The sequence below is a fragment of the Thunnus maccoyii genome, chromosome 15 (genome assembly GCF_910596095.1).
Source record: "Thunnus maccoyii chromosome 15, fThuMac1.1, whole genome shotgun sequence".
In the NCBI taxonomy this organism is placed as follows: Eukaryota; Metazoa; Chordata; class Actinopteri; order Scombriformes; family Scombridae; genus Thunnus; species Thunnus maccoyii.
The window spans coordinates 20,042,166-20,065,578 of NC_056547.1; the positions used below are offsets into that span (position 1 = coordinate 20,042,166).

At 38.8% G+C, this 23,413-nt stretch overlaps 1 protein-coding gene across 2 annotated transcripts; it reads left to right on the forward strand.

Annotated features, from left to right (window-relative positions):
• Nucleotides 1–22,448, forward strand: ago2 (argonaute RISC catalytic component 2). Of its 2 annotated transcripts, none has more exons than XM_042435186.1 (20): nucleotides 1–387; nucleotides 1,538–1,585; nucleotides 3,332–3,527; nucleotides 3,662–3,782; nucleotides 3,902–4,083; nucleotides 5,015–5,151; nucleotides 5,232–5,366; nucleotides 5,752–5,839; nucleotides 6,298–6,445; nucleotides 6,543–6,662; nucleotides 7,491–7,613; nucleotides 7,768–7,901; nucleotides 8,756–8,940; nucleotides 9,853–10,012; nucleotides 10,145–10,235; nucleotides 11,331–11,525; nucleotides 11,663–11,797; nucleotides 12,127–12,228; nucleotides 12,490–12,689; nucleotides 12,811–22,448. In XM_042435186.1, exons 1-20 carry the CDS (start codon nucleotides 369–371, stop codon nucleotides 12,917–12,919), a joined length of 2,628 nt encoding a protein of 875 aa, XP_042291120.1. In that variant the 5' UTR covers nucleotides 1–368; the 3' UTR covers nucleotides 12,920–22,448. The 2 variants fall into 2 exon arrangements, with proteins under 2 accessions (XP_042291120.1, XP_042291121.1); XM_042435187.1 differs by having other exon boundaries at nucleotides 3,347–3,527.
• Nucleotides 22,449–23,413: the final 965 nt, after the last annotated feature.

Consider the following 23,413-nt stretch of genomic DNA (forward strand, 5'->3'; position numbering starts at 1 on the left):
TTTTAAGAGCAATAATAGCCTAATAAATCAGGACAAACTTCAGATTCAATTTCCGGAAGCTGAAAATATTGCTGCTGCCAAATCTGTGGCCGAAGACGGAAGTACGTGGGAGGGAACTCTCTCGCTCTGCACGGGTCTTCCTGCGATTTTTTCTGTCGCGGCTCCTGTTTTGTGTGTTGGGGGGATGGGGTCGTGTCGAGGATGAGAGACTCCAAATATTTACCACCTTGGCAAAACTAAATATCTTTATTTCCGAACTGGGCTTCCCTCGCTCTTGTACATATAAATACTTTTCGACCACGCATGAGTTTGGGTGGAATTTGGCGACCGTAAAGTGGAGTATCTGTACACGCTAAAAAGTCGACAAAATGTATTCCTCTGCTGGAGGTAAGTGGCTAAGCATTAGCATCGGCTAAGTGATGTAGCTAACACAAATTCAAACAGTAGTTGCAGCATTTTGGTGCTTCGTTATATAAAAACATTGATAGATCAAATACTCGATTGCTTGTTTAATCGAGCTAGTTATTGCAGAACACGTCGTCCCAGTTTTAAGTTGGAAACATCAATAGTGGAGGCAAGCTTTAGCTAGCGTTCAACAACAACAAACTGCTGTTAGCCAAGTTAGCTTCAACGCTACCTCGTTCCTCGAACTTGTTGTTAGGGAGCTTCTCAAGCTAATTTATGTGTAGTGGAGTCGATTGGCTTAAGAATTTTTAATTAAGCAACCATTACAATCTTGAATGGTTATGATTTCAGTTTAAAATGTTTAACACTAAGCACGGGGGTTATAGCAATATTTAGCGGCCGACCATGCTATCTAATCTCATCACCAATCTTAGCTGTGGTTAGCTGGCAGTACCCAACTTACAATTTAGTCATGTAACATCGATTTTTCCTATGATATGTAAATGTCCTGACGCCATCAACTCTCTCTATGAATGTAACATCGAATTTATGACAGTGAACATACACGGAATAAACAGCAAGTATGCAGGAGAAGTTTGAGGTTAGGTACAGTTTGCTCTCATGTAGAAATTTGCTGTATTTTTCTCTATTATTGCCTTTTTTCGGTTTGAGTAACAAACCATTAAAAAAATAGCAACACTGGCGTATTTCACTAAAATCCAGTTACTTGTTATGTTTGGTTTTTTTTTTTAATGTAGGATCATCCATTTTCTCTATGTGGCACTAAAATAAGAATTGACATGTAGCGTGAGGCTGGGTGTCTTCAGAGTTAAGATTGCCAGCTTGCCCGATCCCTACTGTGTGCACATTGATAAGAGTTTTGTAAGGCACCCTTGATTGTGGAGGCGATATGTTTGAAATGAGGCAATAAAGGGTATGCATTACAAATGTACAATTAATGATAACCACTCTGTTCTTTGCAACTTGCAACATAAAGGAAATATGTGAACTTTTCTAACTAGATTTATGTCCTGTGTGAAGGACAAAAATACAGGTTTTCAGCACTGTATATCTGATTACAATGTGCATGAGACAAAGAGCATTTATAACATGTCATTTTTGTCCTCTGTAGCCACCGAGATGCTTGAGGGACCCCGTCCCTCTGGGTCAGTAAGCTCTGGTAAGTTTTTCCCTTATACCGCTTTAAAGCCTCGTTCACTGTAAGCAGCAACATTATGCTTTTTCCATCCTTCAAACATCACAATATGTACTCATTTTAAGTACAATTTGACCTTCTGACTGAACAATGAATTGTCCAGGAAATAGGACACAAGTAATTTGGCACTACAGGTGAAAATCTACAAAGAAGTCAATGTTGTTCTAGATAGTCAATTTCCTCAAAGTGCATCTCATTTTGAGCTCTGAATGGCAGTGCACATTTACACACTAAAAGGCATTCAGTAATCCCTACCATACACAACTAGGTTTTATGGGTGTTATTCTGCTTAAATGAACAGAGCTGGAGCACAAAGATAAGGCGCTGAAGGGAATGGAGCGTGTGCTCTGACAGTCTCACTGCAATATCTCCAGTTGCAGATGGGGAGCTTCTTGGTTCAACAGCTTTTGTCATCTTATTCAGGAGAATACAAAGAAGGAAAAGTATCACAAAAAATCTCTACAGGTGTAAAAACAGCAGGATGGTGCTGATTTGGAGCTTGCAAGGGTCAGAATACTTAATTAGTGTTTTTATAGCTGATAATTAGAACAACAGTTTCAATTTTACTGAGCTTGTTGGTGCTAGCAATAAATCTTAAGTTTGGTACTTGCTGTGAGATATTAACTTGGAATATATATGCAATAAATTGAGTGAGTCTGTCAGCTGAAAGCCAAAACAATTTGTGAACTACACAGTGTTGTTTAGATGATGACTTGACTCGCTATCTCTTATTCACAAATCTCGTGAACACATAAAACTGCTGTGCTGTAGATGTAAAACAAGACTTGATTCTGCAACTGTGTGGCTCATGTCTCTCCTCAGATTCATTCAGAAACATATTTCAGCAGATATATTATTGTTTCAACAGCCTTTTTCCTTTTAGAGATTGGACAAAAAGAAAAGAAGTGCCCTGCAAGTGACATATTTGTCCAACCGCGCAGGAAGGGTTCATATCAACATCAGTAAACAAGAGAACTTGTACAGCTGGCTTGAAATGATGCCTGTTAGAGCTGGTCAAATGTTGACCCAGTTGCTCGCAGTATCATTTGGATCGTGCCCGTTGAGTCTTCCAATGAAATTTCAGATACATTGGCCTTAAATAAACAGAAGACTTTGGAGGTTGTGGTTTTCCTCAGACGGCGGCATCACTTGAAAGAAAGCCTACTAATTGACATGGTTAAACAGGTTGTGACATGTCGCACAAGACGAGTTTTAAGTCATTATTTAAACCATTAAAAAGAAGACGTAGACTGAAAAAAATAGAAGTTTTGCATCTCCAATCTGTCATTGAATATATAAATCAGGAAATTTTTCACTCCTGTTTTGTTAAAGGTTTTGTTTTGGGATTGCTTTGAAGTCAAAATTCATGATCCAAATTTGAACAAATGGATAGCCTCACAACCAAAATTTCAAATACAGGATTGTAACCTGCTGTCACTCTCAGATTTAATGACTCGTGTTGTATCCTGATGCAGTGAAACTTGTCTATCATGTTTGTTAACTTAGTAGTAAAACAAACTTTTGTTTTCCACCACGACCAGCTGAGAAACACACAATGCTTATGTTTAATCTGTAAGTGAAAGTATTGAGTGAACATACATGTTATTTATGTAATTGAAAATACAGTTTGGGGTTTCACAATCTTGGGTAAATGTCTGGTACCTGTACAATGCGATCCTAACCACGCGCTTTGTCACTTTCACCCATTTGACCCATCCGATTCAGAACCCCCATCTTCCCCAGTGCCAGAATATGTGTTCAAGCCACCATCACGGCCAGACTTTGGCACCATGGGCAGGACAATCAAGCTCCAGGCCAACTTCTTCGAGATGGAAATCCCCAAACTGGAGGTCTACCACTATGACATCGACATCAAGCCTGAAAAATGTCCCAGGAGGGTCAATCGGTATGTACGAGCGCTACCTCATCGGCAGCCTCTGTCTGACTTTTGGTAGATAGATTAGTGGCTCATTTTCTGTAATGATGTCATTATAGACAAATTACAAAGTGGTAATTTCTCGGTTTCTTTTTGCCTCTCAGAGAAATTGTGGAGCACATGGTCCAGCACTTTAAAACGCAGATCTTTGGCGATCGAAAACCAGTGTATGACGGGAGGAAGAATCTGTACACTGCCATGCCCCTGCCCATCGGCAGAGACAAAGTACGTATTTTTCCAGGACAACCTGCAACAATGAAATCACATTAACATGTGCTAAAGCTGCAGAAAAACATCACAACATTTCCCCTTTCGTACTCTTTTCTTGCCCATCAACCACACAGGTGGAGCTTGAGGTGACCATTCCCGGTGAAGGCAAGGACCGCAGCTTCAAAGTTTCCATCAAGTGGGTGTCCTGCGTCAGCCTGCAAGCTCTGCATGAGGCACTCTCAGGACGGCTACCCAGCGTCCCCTTTGAGACCATCCAAGCCTTGGATGTGGTCATGAGACATTTGCCCTCTATGAGGTAGGAATTTCATTGTTGAACATTGATTTATTAATGGATGATGGATTGTCTTTATAGGTTATCATTCTTGGCATATTTGTCTTGAGGATAATCTTTGAAAATTTGAAGCATAAACATTGCAAGTTCATTTATACAATGGGATATAATATGACTAATTATCCAGTTGAATACAAATAAACATGATTCAGTTTCAAGGATCACCCTAATAAAGTTAACAACCTTCAAGGAAATACATACATATTTCATTAATTTAATATTCTGGGCGTTCAATCACTATGTCCCAGGCAGAGATTAGTTTCCGTTTATTTTAGTATGGTTGAACTATCAGCATTTAGAGACTTGAAATCTGCATGTAATAGATGATTTGTTGTGGTAAACAAGTATATTTTGTCCACAATAATATTCTTATTGCATATTAATGCTAAAATGAATGTATACTTAGTGATGGAGACTATACAAATTGTAGTTTATGGGGGAAACATGCAAAACTGACCCAATGGTCACATAATCATCTGTAGCATCTTCATTTATCCTCTGTTACAGATCTTCCTCCTGTTTCTTTAATAACTGCCTTTCTTTTAACCAGTTTGGTGAACGGCTTCTGTCGCTCAGAACTAAAGCTGCAACGATTAGTCAATTAATCAATTAGTTAATCTGCAACTATTTTGGTAATGGATTAATTGTTTTAGTCATTCTTTAAAGCAAAAGTTAGCTGTTTTCAGCTTGATGATTAAACGCTTTTCTTTGTCATACGTTCTAGTAAAATAAGACATTTGAAGACATTGCCTGTGACGTTTTATATTGACAGTGACATTTGAATAGACAAACAATTAAACAAGAAAATAATCTGCAGATTAATTGATAATGTAAATAATTAAGTTGCAGCCCTACTCAGAATTTATTACTCAGACCGTGTGATTGGTTGTTACAGGTATACCCCAGTGGGCCGCTCTTTCTTCACTCCCTCAGAAGGGTGTTCGAACCCCCTCGGTGGAGGCAGAGAGGTTTGGTTTGGCTTCCACCAGTCTGTCAGGCCCTCCCTTTGGAAAATGATGCTCAATATTGACGGTAATTTTCATATTGTTTGTGCGCAAGTTGGAAGTAAAGTTGTTTCCTGTGTATTTAATTTCAACCTGCTTGTTTTGCAGTTTCGGCCACCGCATTCTACAAAGCCCAGCCTGTAATTGAGTTCATGTGTGAGGTCTTGGATTTCAAAAGCATTGAAGAACAACAGAAGGCCTTAACAGACTCTCAAAGAGTGAAGTTTACTAAGGAAATCAAAGGTAATTAAAGTGCAGGAGCTCACCTGCTCTTTGCTTGTCAGATTTGTTTTACTTTCTGGGTGAAATATATTAAGAATAAGTGTGTGAGTCTTAAGATACAATTCATTCTGAACTGGGGGTTAGAATTTGAATCAGTCCTTAACTGATCAGTCTGTTTAATGTTGTCAAAGATAATTTTGCTTCTAAAGTCTCTTCTAAATCTTGATTTTTATGCCTGATTAGTTTAAATATTTTTGTTTTTTCTCATCATGTGAAGAGTTGAAAGTCTTTTGTCCAGTGGTCATTCAATACTGGCCTTTAATGTAGCTTTTGTTGGGGGGTTTTTTGAAAGTGGTTTGGAAAAACTCTGTTAACTGTTACACTGTGTTGTGATTCCTTCCACCAGGCCTGAAGGTGGAGATCACTCATTGTGGGCAGATGAAGAGGAAGTACAGAGTGTGCAACGTGACCAGAAGACCAGCCAGCCACCAAACGTAAGAATGCTCTTCTGTCTCTCGGGTGCACTGTTTGAATAAAACATGCACAGCAGCAACAGGAAAACTGTTAAATAAAATAAACTAAAATATAAAATGCATGTAACTCGATCTGTACTGGGAGATGAAGGCATGTTACTCCACTGACTACTTATTATTTAAAAAGCATGACTTGTGTCGATGATGCTTAGTGATACTAAAAATTGTGACAAACCGGTGTGATAATTCCACTACTTTGACAAGCGTGTGGAGTCAAGATATTTAACAGGCATACTGAGTGTTTAATTTACTGTTGAAACGTGTTTTTGCTTATGTGGATTCAGAAATGTGACTCATTGACTGGCAAAGAAAAAAAAAGATGATTCTTGTCAGGTCTTTGTGTATCTTATCTGATTGTATAAAAGGAGCTGCTGTATTTTCCCCCCTTTTTTTATTTTTCTGGTACGTGCTTCCTTCAGGTTCCCCCTGCAGCAGGAGAACGGCCAAACTATCGAATGCACAGTAGCACAGTACTTCAAAGACAAGTACAAGCTCATCCTGCGATACCCGCACCTCCCGTGTCTACAGGTGGGACAGGAGCAGAAGCACACCTACCTACCTCTAGAGGTAAGCTGTCACCAACCTCTTGTGCTTACTTGTGTTTTTGCTTTTAGGAAAAAAAAAAAGAGCTGATTCACTAAAACCTGTTCTTTTCTTTGTCCAGGTGTGTAACATAGTGGCAGGACAGCGCTGCATCAAAAAGCTGACAGACAATCAGACCTCCACTATGATTCGTGCCACAGCCCGATCAGCACCAGACCGTCAGGATGAGATCAGTAAACTGGTGAGCCTATGAAAAACATATTTACTGAATATAACACCAGATTTCTGCCACTTTTTGAACACAATAAGGCGTTTGCCCATTGGTCCATGGCCAGTAGCAAACCAACACAGTAAAAGTAAAATTCATTGTCAGGTCAAACCAAAAAAAATGGTTGTAGCCTGTTTGTGACACATAACTCCACACAACAGAACAGAACATGCACACATGCCAGCCACTCCTGCCAACAAATATTCTTACCATTCATTACTATTCTTACTTGTTGCCAGCCGCGTCACTGTCACAAGCACAATGGTCCAATGTAATAATATCATTATCAGTCATAGCTGTAAGAGAAACTTTGATGATAGTTGTTATGGTTTAAGGAACAAGTAATCTTTAGTGACCGCATGGCCTGTTTCTTGCCATATTTTCAGGAGCAGGTTTCAGTGGACTGTTTGGATGAGATAAGACAAAGGTTGTGACCAAGTTTTTCAGCTTGACAACCGAGGACAGGCCCAGTTGTGTTTGTTGATTGGCTGCCGGGGAGGGGTTCGGGAAGTGTATCAGTACTTTCAGCCAGTTACAGTGTTCAGTCATTAATAATTAATACATACAGTATCTAGACATCAACACCTACTTCTCTCAGAAGTAAAGGATTGTTGTGAATAAAGATCATATTTACTGATGTTTTTTTTAATAATCGGCTTTAGTAGGTTTCATAAATATGCAATGCAGAAATGTGTACAACTGCTATATTTTCCTTGTGTATCTTTCTAACAGCCCTTTAAAAAATCTTAACTCAGTCGTATAATAGATATTCACAAATATATAACTATAACATCATTTCAGATGAGAAGTGCCAACTTCAACACTGACCCTTACGTTCGTGAATTCGGAGTGATGGTGAGGGACGAGATGACAGAAGTGAACGGCCGCGTCCTACAAGCACCTTCCATCCTGTATGGGGGCAGGGTATGTTGATCGCCAGTTTGGTTTGGCGAAGTGGAATTAATGTACCCGCATGTTGCTGCAGCACAAACTTTTTTTTTTTAGAGCCATTGCTTTTAAAGAATTATTGGTATAACGTTGTTAGTGCTAATAAGGCTGCTTTCATTATAATTTGCAGAACAAAGCAATAGCTACACCCATCCAGGGGGTATGGGACATGAGGAACAAGCAGTTCCACACTGGCATTGAGATCAAAGTGTGGGCCATTGCATGCTTTGCACCACAGAGACAGTGCACTGAACTCCTGCTCAAGTAAGTGAGATACATAGAGAGCATGTGCTCAAGCGTATTGCATATGTGTTTCATGCTAATATGAATGTGTGCCATTGTTGAAACTTGAAACTTGTCGGGTTTGACAGCAGTCAGAACCATAATTGAATGGCTGGGAGTGAAAATTTGTGAGTGTAGTGCGGGCCCTGAAACATACCACACAGAATGACACATTGAGCTATTTTGTGCATAGTTAAATTTGAAAATGTGTCACCAGTAATTCCCAACTTCACACAAGTGTGAGCCAAAGTTTCAAATGTTGCAACAACAACAGCAGATGCTGTCTTATTTGATTTGTGCTTCTTTCATTCTGTCATGACTGTCATGTCGGCCCAGTTTATCCAGTCTCTTGTGGTATTGCCCCCCTGAGGACTGAAGTATTTTAGCTCTATGAGCACATGTTGAGAATGTACAGCTGTGCCATGCATTTGCGATGCCTTAGCAAGGTTTTTTCCATTTGCATTTGTGTACTTATACGGTATGTTTCAAGCGTTATATCCATATCAAGACTTAAAGGTCCCATTTTATCTGAGTGTCATGGTTTTCTTTTCAGATATAATTGTGGCTCAGAATAAACATAATTAATATTAATATTTTCTGCACATTCTTCAGTTAAAAAAATGATTCATGCCGTTTAATTTAATTAAGGGACACAAGGTAACTTGGCAACAATATTGGACAGTTAAGTATCTACCAAGTGCATATTTGAAGCATTTCTCTACTTGACATGTTCTTGATTTTGCTTTTATGGTTGGCTGTTAACCTATCATCTCAAGTAATCTGAAGTGATGCACACTAAACTGTAAATTTAAAAAAAAGTTCCTCGTCTGTCTCAGAGCATTCACAGATCAGCTTAGGAAGATCTCCAGGGACGCAGGGATGCCCATCCAGGGTCAGCCTTGCTTCTGTAAGTACGCCCAGGGTGCGGACAGCGTGGAGCCCATGTTTAGGCACCTCAAGTACACATACCAGGGCCTCCAGCTGGTCGTTGTCATCCTACCGGGGAAGACGCCTGTTTACGGTGAGCGATGCACTCATACATTCTGTTTGTGTCATTATACATGTATTTTCTCGCAGCAGAGATTTGACAGATCTTCCTGGACATTTATATTTTAAAGTTAAGTGAAATCCTAACTGAGGATTACTCATACTCTAAATATTAGCTCATACCCAACAACTGTCAAACTCTGAACAGAGCTTTTTCCACAAGTTAAAGTTTTCCATCACTCAGGGCTGCTAATAATGATCATTTTGTTTTAGTGTGAAATCACAATTTATCACATGTATTCATTTATTTCTGGAGATAAGATAAACTTTCTCCCCCTGAAAGCAGCTTTGCTTCTTAAAGCCAAATATAAATAACATTTGACCAAATAATAATGTGATGACAGCATGTAATTAGGGTTGGACTACTAGTTGTTTAAAACAGAAGTGTCAAGCTAAATGACATCAGAAACTCTACTTTAAACTCTCCTTACTTAAACTTGCTGTGGCAAAGCTTTGCTTAAAACAAACACTTCATAAATGAATCTTGTCTCTAAATCAGTGAAGATTTGTGTGATTACAGAGTGTTCACTCCTACTTCAAGCTCTGGCAGTTGGTCTGGTGTATCTGAACATGCCTGCTGCTTCAGTGCCTGCTGAGCAAGTTTTACTGCTTCTATTTCTGCTTTAGGAATGAGCTACAAGGACATAAGGAGTATATAAAGCGACATTCTCTCTATGATTCTTCCCATGTACTTCCCAACTCACTTAAAACATTCCGCACGTAACAACAAAATTAAAGGATTTACCCCAATAGAGAACATTTGTATTATACTTTCAGGTTGCCAGTGAGGTGGACCTAACAATGCCTCCAAGTGCTCTAAATACAAAACATTAGTATTGCGTGATCATGTTTAATTTATTGATGTATCCGTATATGTGTGTTGTAGCTGAGGTGAAACGTGTTGGAGACACAGTCCTTGGCATGGCCACACAGTGTGTGCAGGTGAAGAATGTTCAAAAGACGACACCTCAGACCCTCTCCAACCTCTGTCTGAAGATTAACGTCAAGCTGGGCGGCGTCAACAATATCTTACTCCCGCAGGGCAGGTCAGTGGAGATATCACTTACACCCCTTACTGAAATCTGAAGTAACCCTTATCACATTTTGTAAACTCTTTTCAAGTTTTGTAAGAATGTTTTTGTGTTAAATTTCACCTGTGCTCTGTGTTCTTGTTCCAGGCCGTTGGTGTTCCAGCAGCCTGTGATCTTCCTTGGTGCAGATGTGACTCATCCGCCTGCAGGAGATGGAAAGAAGCCTTCTATCGCTGCTGTAAGAAACATCAAACAAAACACAGTACAATGCAGCATAAGTCACTTCCCTTCATACATAAGTATGTGTAATGTAAAAGGATCTTTGAATGGGACAAAATTATGGAAAATTATCACTCAGCTCTACAGAACTTTTTGGCTGGACTGCAAGAGTGGGGCTATGTGGTTGTGTGTGAGGGATGAGGTTTACCATTGGTTGGCTGGCCATGTGTTGGAGTTTCCTCATTGGCTGTTGCTCTTTCAGAATGAATGGGTGCAAATAGTTTTCTAGTACGTCATCGGAGGGTGTTTACAGCGCTTCATTAATATAGACGAGCTACTAATGATTTTCACTCGCACACTGTGTGAGCACAATAACACCCTACGTTATTGTGGATTTTCTTAAGTCATCCTCCCTCTCTTCGTTCTTCAAAGGACATCTACATGAAAGGTACAAGAGTAGCGTAGCTCCGTTAGGGAATAAGGCAGTGCGTGTGCGGGTATGTGTGTGTAAATGTGCGTATGTAGTTGCGCGAGTGCACAGGGCAAGCGGCAGAAACATGACGTGAACGCGAGTGGAGCAGAAGAAAAATTTAGCAGTAAGTTGTCAATCTGGCAGTAAATGTACAGTACAGGCTGTTTGTCAATTAATAAATGCTGCAGCTCCTCAAGACAAAGAAAATACTTATCTATCGAAGGGGGTTAAGGTGGACCAGCAATTCTCATTTTAGTGTCACTCTCAGCCACTGTTTAACAGAGAAATGTCTAGCCGATGAGCTCTGTATTTTATTGTATTTTACTCAAATTTACTGACATTAGCCTCCAGGAAATCACATTATAGACACTACCGCTGACTATGAGTATAGTATGGTTTGAGTATACTAGGTTTTGACCTGGTCTTGTTTGTCTTGTTTAACTGCCCACACACTAAAAGTATGTTCATGCCTAAGCTGCTATCATCAACTCCTGTAGCAGCACAAAACACTAATAAACCACTTTTACACTACCAATTTACTTTTATGTTTTGTTTACCCTTAAATTTATAACATTGTATTATATGTAAATTTCATTCATTCCCTCTAGTTGGTACTAAATGATATTTGCTTTTCGTCTTCAGGTCGTTGGCAGTATGGATGCCCATCCCAGCCGATACTGTGCCACAGTCCGGGTACAGCAGCATCGCCAGGACATCATCCAGGACCTGGCCACCATGGTGAGGGAGCTGCTCATCCAGTTCTACAAGTCTACCCGCTTCAAACCCACCCGAATCATCTACTACCGCGACGGTATCTCTGAGGGCCAGTTCAACCAGGTGATATATCAGGCATGATGAAGAACAGTCTACTAAATATTAAAAATATGTAGACACATTTATTTAGACAGGTCCACAAGAAAAACTTGTCGATCTGCCAGTGGTTTTTGTTAATTCCTGTGTTGTTATACCTGCAGGTTCTTCAGCATGAGCTGCTGGCGATCCGCGAGGCCTGCATCAAACTAGAAAAGGACTACCAGCCCGGTATCACCTTTGTGGTCGTGCAGAAGAGACACCACACAAGACTGTTCTGTATGGACAGGAACGAGAGGGTCAGTATTGTCACTGGTTGGTAATTTTGCCAAAATAAGAGAGAGCTCAAGAGCGAGACCACAGTGATTTGCTAACTTGATTTGGTATTTAATTGTAAAAAATATAAGGTTATTGACACTAGTTATGACTTTGCCATTTAAACCCGTAGTTGCCAATGAAATTCCCATTCTTGGAAAAAATTCCTCCTCAGTCAAGAAAGTTGTCCCAAGATCAAATTTCTTCGTGGCTGTTTTGCCTCCCACAAAATCAAGTTTGCAATCTAGACCTTGAAGCTTAAACATTGTATAATAATGTTTGCACCACAACATTTTTTTTGGCATTTCTGCAGGTGGGGAAGAGTGGAAACATTCCTGCAGGCACCACAGTCGACACCAAAATCACTCACCCATCAGAATTTGACTTCTACCTTTGCAGTCACGCTGGTATACAGGTAAGAACTGAATTAGGACGAGCTTCAATTGAAGTAATGACCTAAAGCAACCTATGTGCTTGTGGATTCTTTAAAAAAAAAAAGATATTGTTATTTAAGTTGCAAATTTAGTGGATTTTGGCAGTACATTATCTGCTATATCTGTAGTTTTTTAGTTCTAGTAGCTCAATTGCAAGTGATCTATATTAAAACCACCAGATTTTTAATGTTTCACCCTGTGATCACAGAAGCAACACCTTCACCAGTTTTCATTCTTTGCAGGGTACCAGCAGGCCGTCTCACTACCATGTGCTCTGGGACGACAACCACTTCTCTTCAGATGAACTGCAGGTCCTCACATACCAGCTCTGCCACACCTATGTGCGCTGCACCCGGTCAGTTTCCATCCCAGCACCAGCCTACTACGCGCATTTGGTGGCTTTCCGTGCTCGCTATCACTTGGTGGACAAAGAGCACGACAGGTAAGGACTCAGAACCATTTGCTACGTCACAGACGTTTGCCAGCTTTTTGAATTGCTCTCTCTATAGATATTATAATGAATCAAGACAGCGTTTACACTATTGTAATTCTTGCCGTTTCAGTGCTGAAGGCAGTCATACATCAGGCCAGAGCAACGGTCGCGACCACCAGGCCTTGGCTAAGGCCGTTCAGATCCACCAGGACACCCTGCGCACCATGTACTTTGCCTGAGAGCACACAACCCCAGGTTGGCGTGGGTGAGACCTCATTGATGGAACACACTACCCCTCGCTGTCTTACTGTCAGCTGTAGATAGCATCACAGTGGTTTCACATCGTGATCTCCCTACCTAACACACCTGTCAGTTACCAAGTATGTCTACAATTGTACTTCAGCCCACATGTGAAAGCCCCTGACCCACCCAAACCAAGCCAGCTATTAGACTGTAAGATGCAAAAAGAATTCCTCTTTCTATTGGTTTGAGCTGGAAGAGGTTTTATTTTCATGTTGTGCATTAGTGTGTATTTGTATTTGTCGTAGGGAAACATGTTGCAAAGTATGAAAGGAAACAGAAACGTGTGTACACCGATACACAAAATCTAGCATTTGTAAACTAGTGGGCAGTATCATTATACAGCGGGGTGATTTTTATAATTTAGAAGAAGCCGTTCACCCTCCTTCTCCTGTTTTTATTCTGTCTCGGTGCTTTAAGGGCGAAGGCGGCATCAAAAGATGGTGGGGGCACGTTCACTGTTCATTTGCCTAATAATTTGCTCCTCTGACAAACATTATTTATCAGCCAATCAAAGCAAAGTGCACTGACCAGAATGGGTACTTCAATCAGGACATAAGTACTTAACACATTTAGGGTTGTGTGAGATTTTCACATAGGGCACTATGTGATTTAAAAAAAAAAAAAAGTGCCATTTGAGACCACCTTTCTGTTGTCATTTCTATGTAAAACTATGAATTATTTGACCCACATGTGCTGGGTTTTCAGTATTTGTCCTTGATTGACACTGACGACCATTTTATGCCAAATCTGGGACAACTTACTAAAGAATTCTTTGCATCAGATTTGTTATCAACCCTTGAACCAACACTTAGTTTATTCTAGATGGCTTTTAGAGACTGAAAGAACAGCGATTTTTTTTCTTCCCTGTTTCACGTATTAGTCTGAACTGATAAAGATGCACCAGTAACCTAATTCCCGTGCCGGTAAATAGTGTATTGGGACTGGTTCCCAACAAGGATACCTTTCTAATGTACTCTGAGCCGTGTTGATATAAGACACATGATGTAGAAATCAACACAGGGGAACACAATGACATTTTTTTTTTGTTCCCTTCTGTTTTTATAGTCTATTTTAATTTCAATCATTTTTGTAATGAATATGCATGTAGCTGACTCATGTTTTAGACATTTAGGCATTTGTGACAATTGTTTTTCTTCCTTTATACGCATTAACCCAACTTCTATTTTTAATGTATATAGCAGCAGAATAGTGTTTCTGCAGTGTCTTTGTCAGAGCGGGATATTTGTGTGGCGTTTCGATATCCAGGCATTCGGTACAGTGGAGTGAAAGCTGCAACATTTTAGAGTTAAACTGATCGAAATTCCCTAAAAAAAGAAAAACCAACAAAAAACAAAAACCTTTTTGATTATAGTGTTTGCTCCAGGAATCCAGAATATTTGTCGCACAAAAGCTTGGGGTTTTATGCAAATGACTTTTTGTGAGTCTTTATACTATATAGTAATGTTGGTAATAAGGTATATTTTGAATAAGCTTTCAGCGGAGGTTGCTGAAAATATAGAGATGTTTTTTAAATGACTGGCCCACATGTAGTCTAAATTAACACTGTCTATTTGTATACATATTTTAAATGCAATTATTCTCTTGCCTTTTAAGACTGTTTAAGTCTTACTAATAATTCTAGACATTTCCTAACATCCCACCTAAATTTTACTACTAAGTTAAGCTGGCGAATGTTCACTTAGTCTTGATTTGGAGGCGAGTAGTCTATATTTTCTAACTATGCATCATTTTTAACCAAGAGATTTAGTAGTGGGGGGTCTCACATGAATTTGGGTCATTTATAGAGGTAGATAATCAGGGCTTTTTTTTTTTTTCTTTTTTTTGTTAATGTTGTTTTTTAGCATGTCGCATTTAATAGCGTTTTCTTAGTGCTTTTCAGCATCTTCATACCTTTCTAAGGGATGAAGTATATACGTGGTCATTTGTAACATTGTAGATTTTATAGCCCGAAAGTTGGGCGTATCCTTTGTAACACACAAATCTTTCTTAGCCAAACAAGATTACAAACTTTTACATGATTAATATTCAAAAGACATGGAAGCACAAAAGGACATCTTGATTCTAGGTGCTAGAAGTTTTCACTGTAAACCACCTTAAATCCTCACTGGACTGGTCCGCAAGGCTTTTTAACTTGTATGCTAAACAAAAAAAAAAGAAAAAACAAAAAAAAAAAGATGCTTCATCATTTTGAGGATCTTTCTCTCCCTCTGACGACCTGTCTGTGTTACCCTTTTTAACTCATTACCTGTAAAGCAACTATAAAATCCGACTGACTGTGTTTGTGGGGCATTTTGAAAATCACGTACTTGATATTTACTGTTATGATGTCAATATTGTTCTTATCGGTGCTGGTCTCACAACATGTAAATTTGGATGCACTTTTGATAGCAGAACGACGATTTCTATAGATGTGTGTGCCTCGATCGAAACGGGAGGCTCAGCCATATTGTGTGACACTGGTGTAATTGTATGGAAATGGCCGTGTGTTCTACCTCTTGTTACCTGTTTAAGTGTTATGGTAACATCACACTGCTGGCCATTTCTGTATAATTACCCCTGCTATCTGTCTAATTGGCATTGTTTGGAGTCTTGCATTGACGGCAGAGGTTTTAAACGCTTAGTATGCATGATGATGGTGAACACGCTTTTCTCAGTTTATATATAGTTGTGTGATTTTTCATAGTTTTACTCAAACTGATGTCAAGAGTGAATGTGTTTTTTTTGTTTTTTTTTCTCTTAGGGGTTTTGAGTGTTGAGCTGTACGACCAAATTCTTGAAGTGTGTTTTTATTCACACACAGCTTTCCCTTCTTTCTTTCCTTTTTATTCTATGCACCAATGAAACAACCTTTTATTTTTTTTTGACACCTTGATTTTCCACCTGAGAAGTATAACAACAAATGAAAAGCCCACATCAGGTATGATTATTGCATATCCTTGGCTTGGATAAATTGTAAAAGTACTCCAGCGGTGCTGTTAGGTCGAATGTTAATCAAAGTTGCTCGCAAGCGTAAACGATACAAAGAGAACAACCCCGTCAGCCTGGAAAAATATCAAGCTGATATTGAAATTCATGTGACTAGATGTTTGTAATACAGCAAGACCTCTAATCAGTTATTGTTTCCGTATGTAATCGTGCATTTAAGTCTTTCATTCAAGTTCAAGTGTGGCTGGATCGGAGCAAATGAGTCGGATGTGTTGATGTAGACCGAAAGGTGAGGCTCGTCGTCGGTTCTGTGCTCGGAAACGTGACTGTCTGTGTGACTGCAGGCGTTTTTGTAACGCCACAAAGATCCGTATTCGTCATTTAATCGAATGTTCAGTCTTGGGATTGTCTCTCAAAGGGATGCCTTGGTATGTGGTATTTTAGTTGGAGATGGTTAGGGGGAGGCTGGTCTTTTTGTGGGCAAAAAGTTTCTGTTTTTGACACTCAGTTTCCACGTGATGTAGTAAGTCTCCTGAATAATAACTTACTAAAATTCAAAACATCAAAGTCTCCTTTTAGCAGATGGGTTTGTACTTCTTGTTACTGCTTCTTTATGTTTTACGTTACCTATACCAGCACCTTAGAATACCAGATCAGAATGGCATTGCTTTTCCTGGAAACAAAACTCAAAACATTTTACAATGTTGTTTTTGCACTAAACAAGAATGGACTTTGTAGCTGTTGCAGCATTAAGAGTATTTATCAGGTGACAGACAAGGCAGCCGCTTTTGTTTTTATTTAGAAAGGAGCAGTTGGCTTCGGTGGCTTGTCAAAAATAAATCTTGCGTGTGCAGCCAACAGGTCTGAGAGCCTCTATGTGCTCTGTATAGCCACGCCTGCTGATCAGGAGAGATTTTCCACCAAGCCAACCAACATCCAGCATTTTTCAGAAATATCCCGATGCCTTTTTTTTTTTTTTTAAACGTTAAAAAGCGAGTGAAACTTGTAGTTGCGCGGGTGGGTTGCCTTTGTTTCAGTGGTGAGAGAGAAAGGTGCTTTTATGCAAAACAAACTGACAGCTGTTAAAATGAACTGATTGGCTGCGGATGATGAGGTTTGTGTGATTGCGTTGCTTGAGATGTGATGCCAAAGTGCTGTGTGAGGACGAAGTGTGTAGGAAGGTTTTACATGGTCACAGTCCCTGTTAGAGACTGCAGTGTGCATAGAAATCATGCTAAAATAACCACAGACTATACATATCAATATACAGAAGAGACGTTTTTTTTTTTTTTTTAACATAAATCTGCCTGACAATAATGCGCTAAATCAAGAATGTGTATGAAACCAATACTGAAAATAAGTACACCAGCCTGGATAAATGTGGCACTACTTTAATAGTTTAGTGGTGCCTGAGGTGCTTAGTTAGGCATTCAAAACACATGTGGCAGGAACCATCATGAAATAATAAGATACTTTTCTCCGATTCTTAAATTAAATGCACACATTCACCTCAGTTTGGCTGTTTTTCTGTGTCTTTTGGAGTGGCCAAAACTAGGACGAAGCAAGTTCTAGAAATGGCCGGTTTGTAAACTAAATGGCATATCATAAGCTAAGTTAATTGATCCGTTTATTTTATTTTCATGATACCAGGTTTTCTTCTTTTTATAGATATGTTTTTTTTTTTTTTTTTTTTTTTAAATTTAGGGTTGAAAGAGGCTGAGATAAAATTGCTCCAAGTGTAACGATCAGCCTGTTTTTTACGTTTTCAGCAGGATTGCTGGCTTTTGAATGCTCTTGGGATTTAAAAACAAAAACAAAACAGATTTCATATGAAGCAAAAACCTATACATCGACTTATTCCAAACCCTCTGTACAGTAATGTCTCTCCTCTCTGCCTCTCATCCGTCTCTTGTAGAGAAACTATTTCTGACATAAAGAAACCTCTTGTAGAGTAGAACCTATTTTCCTAGATCCAAATAACAATGAATGTACTTAGAGCCTGCGTGGTTTGTAATAGTGTATAGGCTATCCATCCAGTACATTTATACTCATATTTGCTTCTTGTGTACAGCCTTTTCTTTTTTATTTTTGTGTGTTTTTCTCTTATTTATAGGCTTAATTAAAGAAAAAGTATTATGTTTTCTTCTATTAATAATCTCATTGATTAGATATCGCCCACATCACAGCTGATATCATTCATCTTTTCACTGATTAACATGAAATACAAGTCTACAGTTGAGATGTCTTTCTTTGGATGTTAGCGACTGTAGTTTTAGTAGACAAACGTTTCACACTGGTGCAAAAAGTAGTCATGATTTTTTCTGTTCTGGCGTCATGCTTGTGTGAGGTGCTGTAACATAAGAGCTGTGTGTGTATATATATGATGGTTGCTTTGGTGTGATCTTTGTTTGCTGTTAGATTTTTTTTTTTTTTTTTTTTTGGCTTCTGCTTAAGCCCTCAGTCTGATATTCCTGTCCAGTCCTTGCACAGTTGTCCTGTATAAATCCAAAAAGTCCTCCCTGAGTTCAGTTCACTCACTCATTTGTGCCATGCCACTTGAAAGCAAAGAAGCTTATGTTTTTCATTGAGTGTTGCTCATGTTCCTTATGTTTGGCGATAGTATTACTACGCAGCTGTTTCTCCAAATTTAAAAAAAATTTCTGTTTTACAATTTACATGGCACTCTGTTGGCTTCAGCAGGCATCATTTTCCTGTTCCTATTCCTAGATAAACCTTTTCTGAAGCATAACTTTGTCCTTGAAAGTCAGTCTTTATCATGCCAATGTCCACCCAGTTACCTGAAGCCATGTGATACCGGTTTGGTTTTTGCAATTTAAGCTTGCCTATATTGTTGTTTGCAGCTACAAATCTGAATTATTGGGTACAAATTCAAAAGGGGTACTGGCAGACCTGAGGGAAGAACTATTAACCTCTCATGTCCACTTGATGCCGCTACATCGCGTTTTGCTGCAGTACCATCTCAGCTGTTTTTTTTTCCTCTGGTGGAGGCATTTTCAGGAAGCAGAGTCTTCAAGCACTTCGTTCTTCAACATTCGTATTTCCAATATTGATTGAAGTTGTTCCACCAACATGTTAAGCCATGCTAGCAGTGTGATAGTACTGTCAGTCTGATGGTTGATGAGTCCACCAATTTCGTCCAGACTGAAATACCTAAACAGCTATCGGATGGACAAGCATGACATTTTGTACAGACGTTCATGTTCACCAGAGGATGAATCCTAATGGCTTTGGGGATCTTGACTTTTCCTCCAATGCTACCATGAGGTTAACATTTTCTGTCTTTGAGTGAAATATCTCACAACTATTGGATGGATTCATGCCCCCCTCAGGATTTATGACCACATATCTAAAAAAAACTGACATTCCCATCAGCCTCAGTTATATTTAGTTTTTTGTGCTTGTTAGCAAATGTTAGCATGCTAACACCATAAACTTAGATGGTAAACATTATTATAACTGGTAAACATGTTAGCATTGTTGTTGTTAGCATGCTGATGATAGCATTTAGCTCATAGCCTGATACACTGGCTAAAATTGCAACTGGTAGTTGCAACTGGTAGTACTCTGTTGGGCAGCTGTGAGAGAGCCAAAAACGCGACTCGGCTGCATCCAGTGGACATTGAAGGTTAGGCTTGTGGCTGTTGTAAATCTGACCGAACTGTTTCGGAGCTTCACCAAACCAAACCAATGCCATCCAGCTGATCTACATGAACCCAATCATGCAAGACTTGTGTGGGTATTTTTGTATTTTTCAAAGCATTTCTAGTCTTCTGAATGACTTGGCTTTTTACTTACCAACTTGGAAAAGAACTACCTCAGAGCAGTGTCCGGTGCTAGCTAATATTAGCCCTAATTTATAATAATGGTAACAAAATCAAAAATTGTAGTGACCAAACCAATACAAGCCAATATCGTGTGAGAGCACAGTTCTTTTTTTGAACCTTAATAAATGGAAAACTAAGTATCATGTATGACTGGTTGGTTGCTTTAGTTGGTTACATTTTAAGGGACCAAATTTTTGTAATTGGGAGGTCAAGTCTCATTGTTTCATGCAAGTCCTTCATTTTTCAAAAGACAGACAAAAACAACCCAGCGTTTGAAATAAACTGTAATCATGACTGGATCACATGTTGACAAATGTGCCATCATAATTGCTAATTCAGTATGACAGTGTGTTAATATTCCAGCAAAATGTTGGCGATATTGAGTCATGTTTGTTGTGGCGTTAAAAGGTTTCATGGAAAGATGTATGTACAGCAATAATGTCAGCCTGTGGGCTGTGAATCATTGGTAATTATTTGTTCGTCTTTACGCTGGTCAAGGCAACTCTCAGTAAACATCTGACTTTTAGTTAGCAGGACGATACTTTGCAAATGGGTAGATCAACGGATAATCTTTGTCTCCACTCCTGTAACCAGCTTTTTCTGTTTCTGTTTTACCGGAATGTTAAAATATCAAGGTTTCATACTGGATAGAGCCACTCCACGTGATCAAATGCCTACATTTCTCTGCCGTGTTAACCCAGTACTGCAATAAAATCAGGGAGGATGTCCCTGTCTCTTACTCTGTTCATTTCCACTTTCCTACGATTAGCCGGACGTCATTTGTGTTGAGGGTATAAGCAGTAGTTTTGCATGTGACAATTTACAAAGGGAATATACACATTTGAACATACTTTACGATGTCTCACATCATTGTAAACTTCAACAAAAGGTACATATGAGGTCGTGTGGCAATGAACTTCAGATTGTTGTCATTTTGTCTCAACAGAAAACATCCAGCGTTGTTTGTAGTCGTTTTATGTGTGCCTTTTTTGTCGGATCTTTCTCTTCTCCATCTGCCCCAACTTTGGGTTTGTAAGTCCTTTTTTCCACATAAAGGTTTGACAAAAATTTGCCGCGCCACATAAACATAATTTCCATTTTTAATCATCATGCAACCTTTGCGTGTAGATGCTGCATAGAACGATCAGTATTTGTGTTTTGCACTTTCAAAGCAGTCTCAAAAAAAAATCGCCCACTTGAAGTTGGGCAGAAAGTAAAAAATAAATAACTGACGAGGTATTTTATGCTATCAATAGGAATTATAAGGAATAATATGACTTTGAAGAGCTTTTCTAAAAAGGTTGAGATATATATACATATATATATATATTCATGAAGTACCTCATAAGCCTGATATATGCTGCATTGACTTGTTTTTTCTTTAGTGTACTTCATATTGTCCAATAAAAATCTAATTTTCCCCTTTGGGAGGTTTGAATGTCACTGCAGGCTGTGCAAATGCCACAACCAGTTAATCTGATAGTTCTGTTGTAACAAAGGAGCTGTTGCACCTTGTGGCCAAATCATAATGTGTCATTTATGCAATTTATACGTAATCTCATCTGAATATTTCTCAGCTGTGGCCACATCATTTGTCTGTGTTCTGTCTTTTTGTTTTCGCATATTCTCTGTGTCTGTGTAGCCAAAAAAAAATATCGGGTTTAGTTGACGAAGAGTTGCACCAAGCATCCTACGAGGCTCTGTGGTATAATATATATGACTGTTGACTCAGGTATTGCCGTGAAAGGGCTATATCTGCTTACTGTGTCCCTGCTCCAACTCCTCCTGCACCTTTGTCTTAAAATAGCCTTAGATCTACACGAGAGGTTCCTATTTGGCCTTAAAAGTTGAACAAATTATGCACTACAATTTCACAGACTTGACAGAGCTCAGTTCCCGTTCGGACCCTTTTTTTTTTTTTCTTTTCTTTTCTTTTAAAGAGTTTGTGTCGTGTCATTGCCATGTTATCTACCTCCTATGAATGTAGGGGCTGTCCTGGAGATGTAGTCGACTGCAAAACTTTTTGATTTTCATGCTCATTTAAGGAAAACAGACAATCATCTGTAGATTCTTGAAAAATATAAAATATATTCCCCTATTCAGTCATAGAGCTGATTCCAGGACACTCCATTTTTCTTGATGTTTTTTCCCTCATTGGCCATTTTCATTTTATACTTCGTGATATTTTTTTTTCTTCGTTGTAAGCCATGATGGAGAAGCAAAGTGACCAAAGTCTCTTGGCAAAGGCAGCGCTGCACAGCCTCGTGAATTCAAACCTCCCTTCATTTGTGTCATGATGAGCTCAATTTTGAGTTGTTGTTTTTTTTTTTTTTTTTTTTTTTTTTTTTTTTTTTCTCTTTTCTCTTCTCCCTTATTTAAACCACGACATGCCAAAACTGAATTTGCTGTCATTCCTGTTCTGGTGAGGGTCTTTATGTTGCTGATTTTAATTTGTTCACATCCACTGCTAAGCTCCTTGTTCTTGTTGTTGTAAAGTTGTAAGCTTTGATTTCTATTTTACATTTCCTTATTTTTTGTTAACAATTATGCTTACAGAACACAAGATATGCTGTAAACCCTGTTAGGACATAATGTGAATACGTATCACTTAATATAGTTCACTCTTTTGGCTTGACTGTAAGTTGCGTTAATTAATAAAAATATTTAAAAAGTTTTCCGGCTGTGTTGTGACCTTTTTTCACAATTTTCTTAATGTGTTGTTTTCATGCTCAGATTTAGTCATGGTGTGATTCATTTTTGAAATTGTGCGCACAATATCAAATCTTTCAAGAACATTTAAGCTTGCTTAACCTATTAAAGGACCAGTTCACCCAAATCACAAAACATTTTATCACTTACCTGTAGTGACTAGCGGCATCTAGCCATGCAGATTGGCCATTTTCATATTAATATCAGCGGTCTCAACCTCTGACATTTCTGCCACTGCCCAATACAGTGGAAGTGAATGAAATTTCATATTTGGTACTGAAAGCTAAAATGGCATTTGAAAAACTCAACAGTAACATCCCTTTCCAGGAATGATGTCCTGGTTACTCTGGATAATTTGCAAACATCATTCAAATTCATTCAAACTATTTTCTAGGCTGGGTATTCAAAACACTTACATTTTGGTACAGATAACAAAAAGATTTTTCAGTATCTTCTTTGAGAAATATAGTCATGTTTTTCATTCAACAAAAGAAGCCAAATTTATTAGATAATTCATTCATTACCTGAATAAAATGGTTTAAAATTGGCAGAATTATGATTTAAATCTGGAACCAATTGATCAAATAATAAGTAATCAAGACTATAAACCTGACCAAGTGATGCCAACTTTTGATACTTGACAGGTTCAACACCAACTTTATGTTAGTATAAACTATTATTGGAGGACATTTTTGGCTTGATTTTGAGTGTATAGTAGAGGATTCCAGTGTGTAAGGTAGAGAAAGATGACGTACAGCAAAAGTTTCCTGCTGGACTAGAACCGAGGAAGTTTCAGTGACATTGTCGGTATCTTGAACCCCTATTCCACCTGGTCACTCACCACCAGTTAATCTACTGAGGTTTGTATTAAAGTAATATACACACGATTTAAAAAAAAAAAACTAGTTTGTGAGATGTAATAAACTTTAT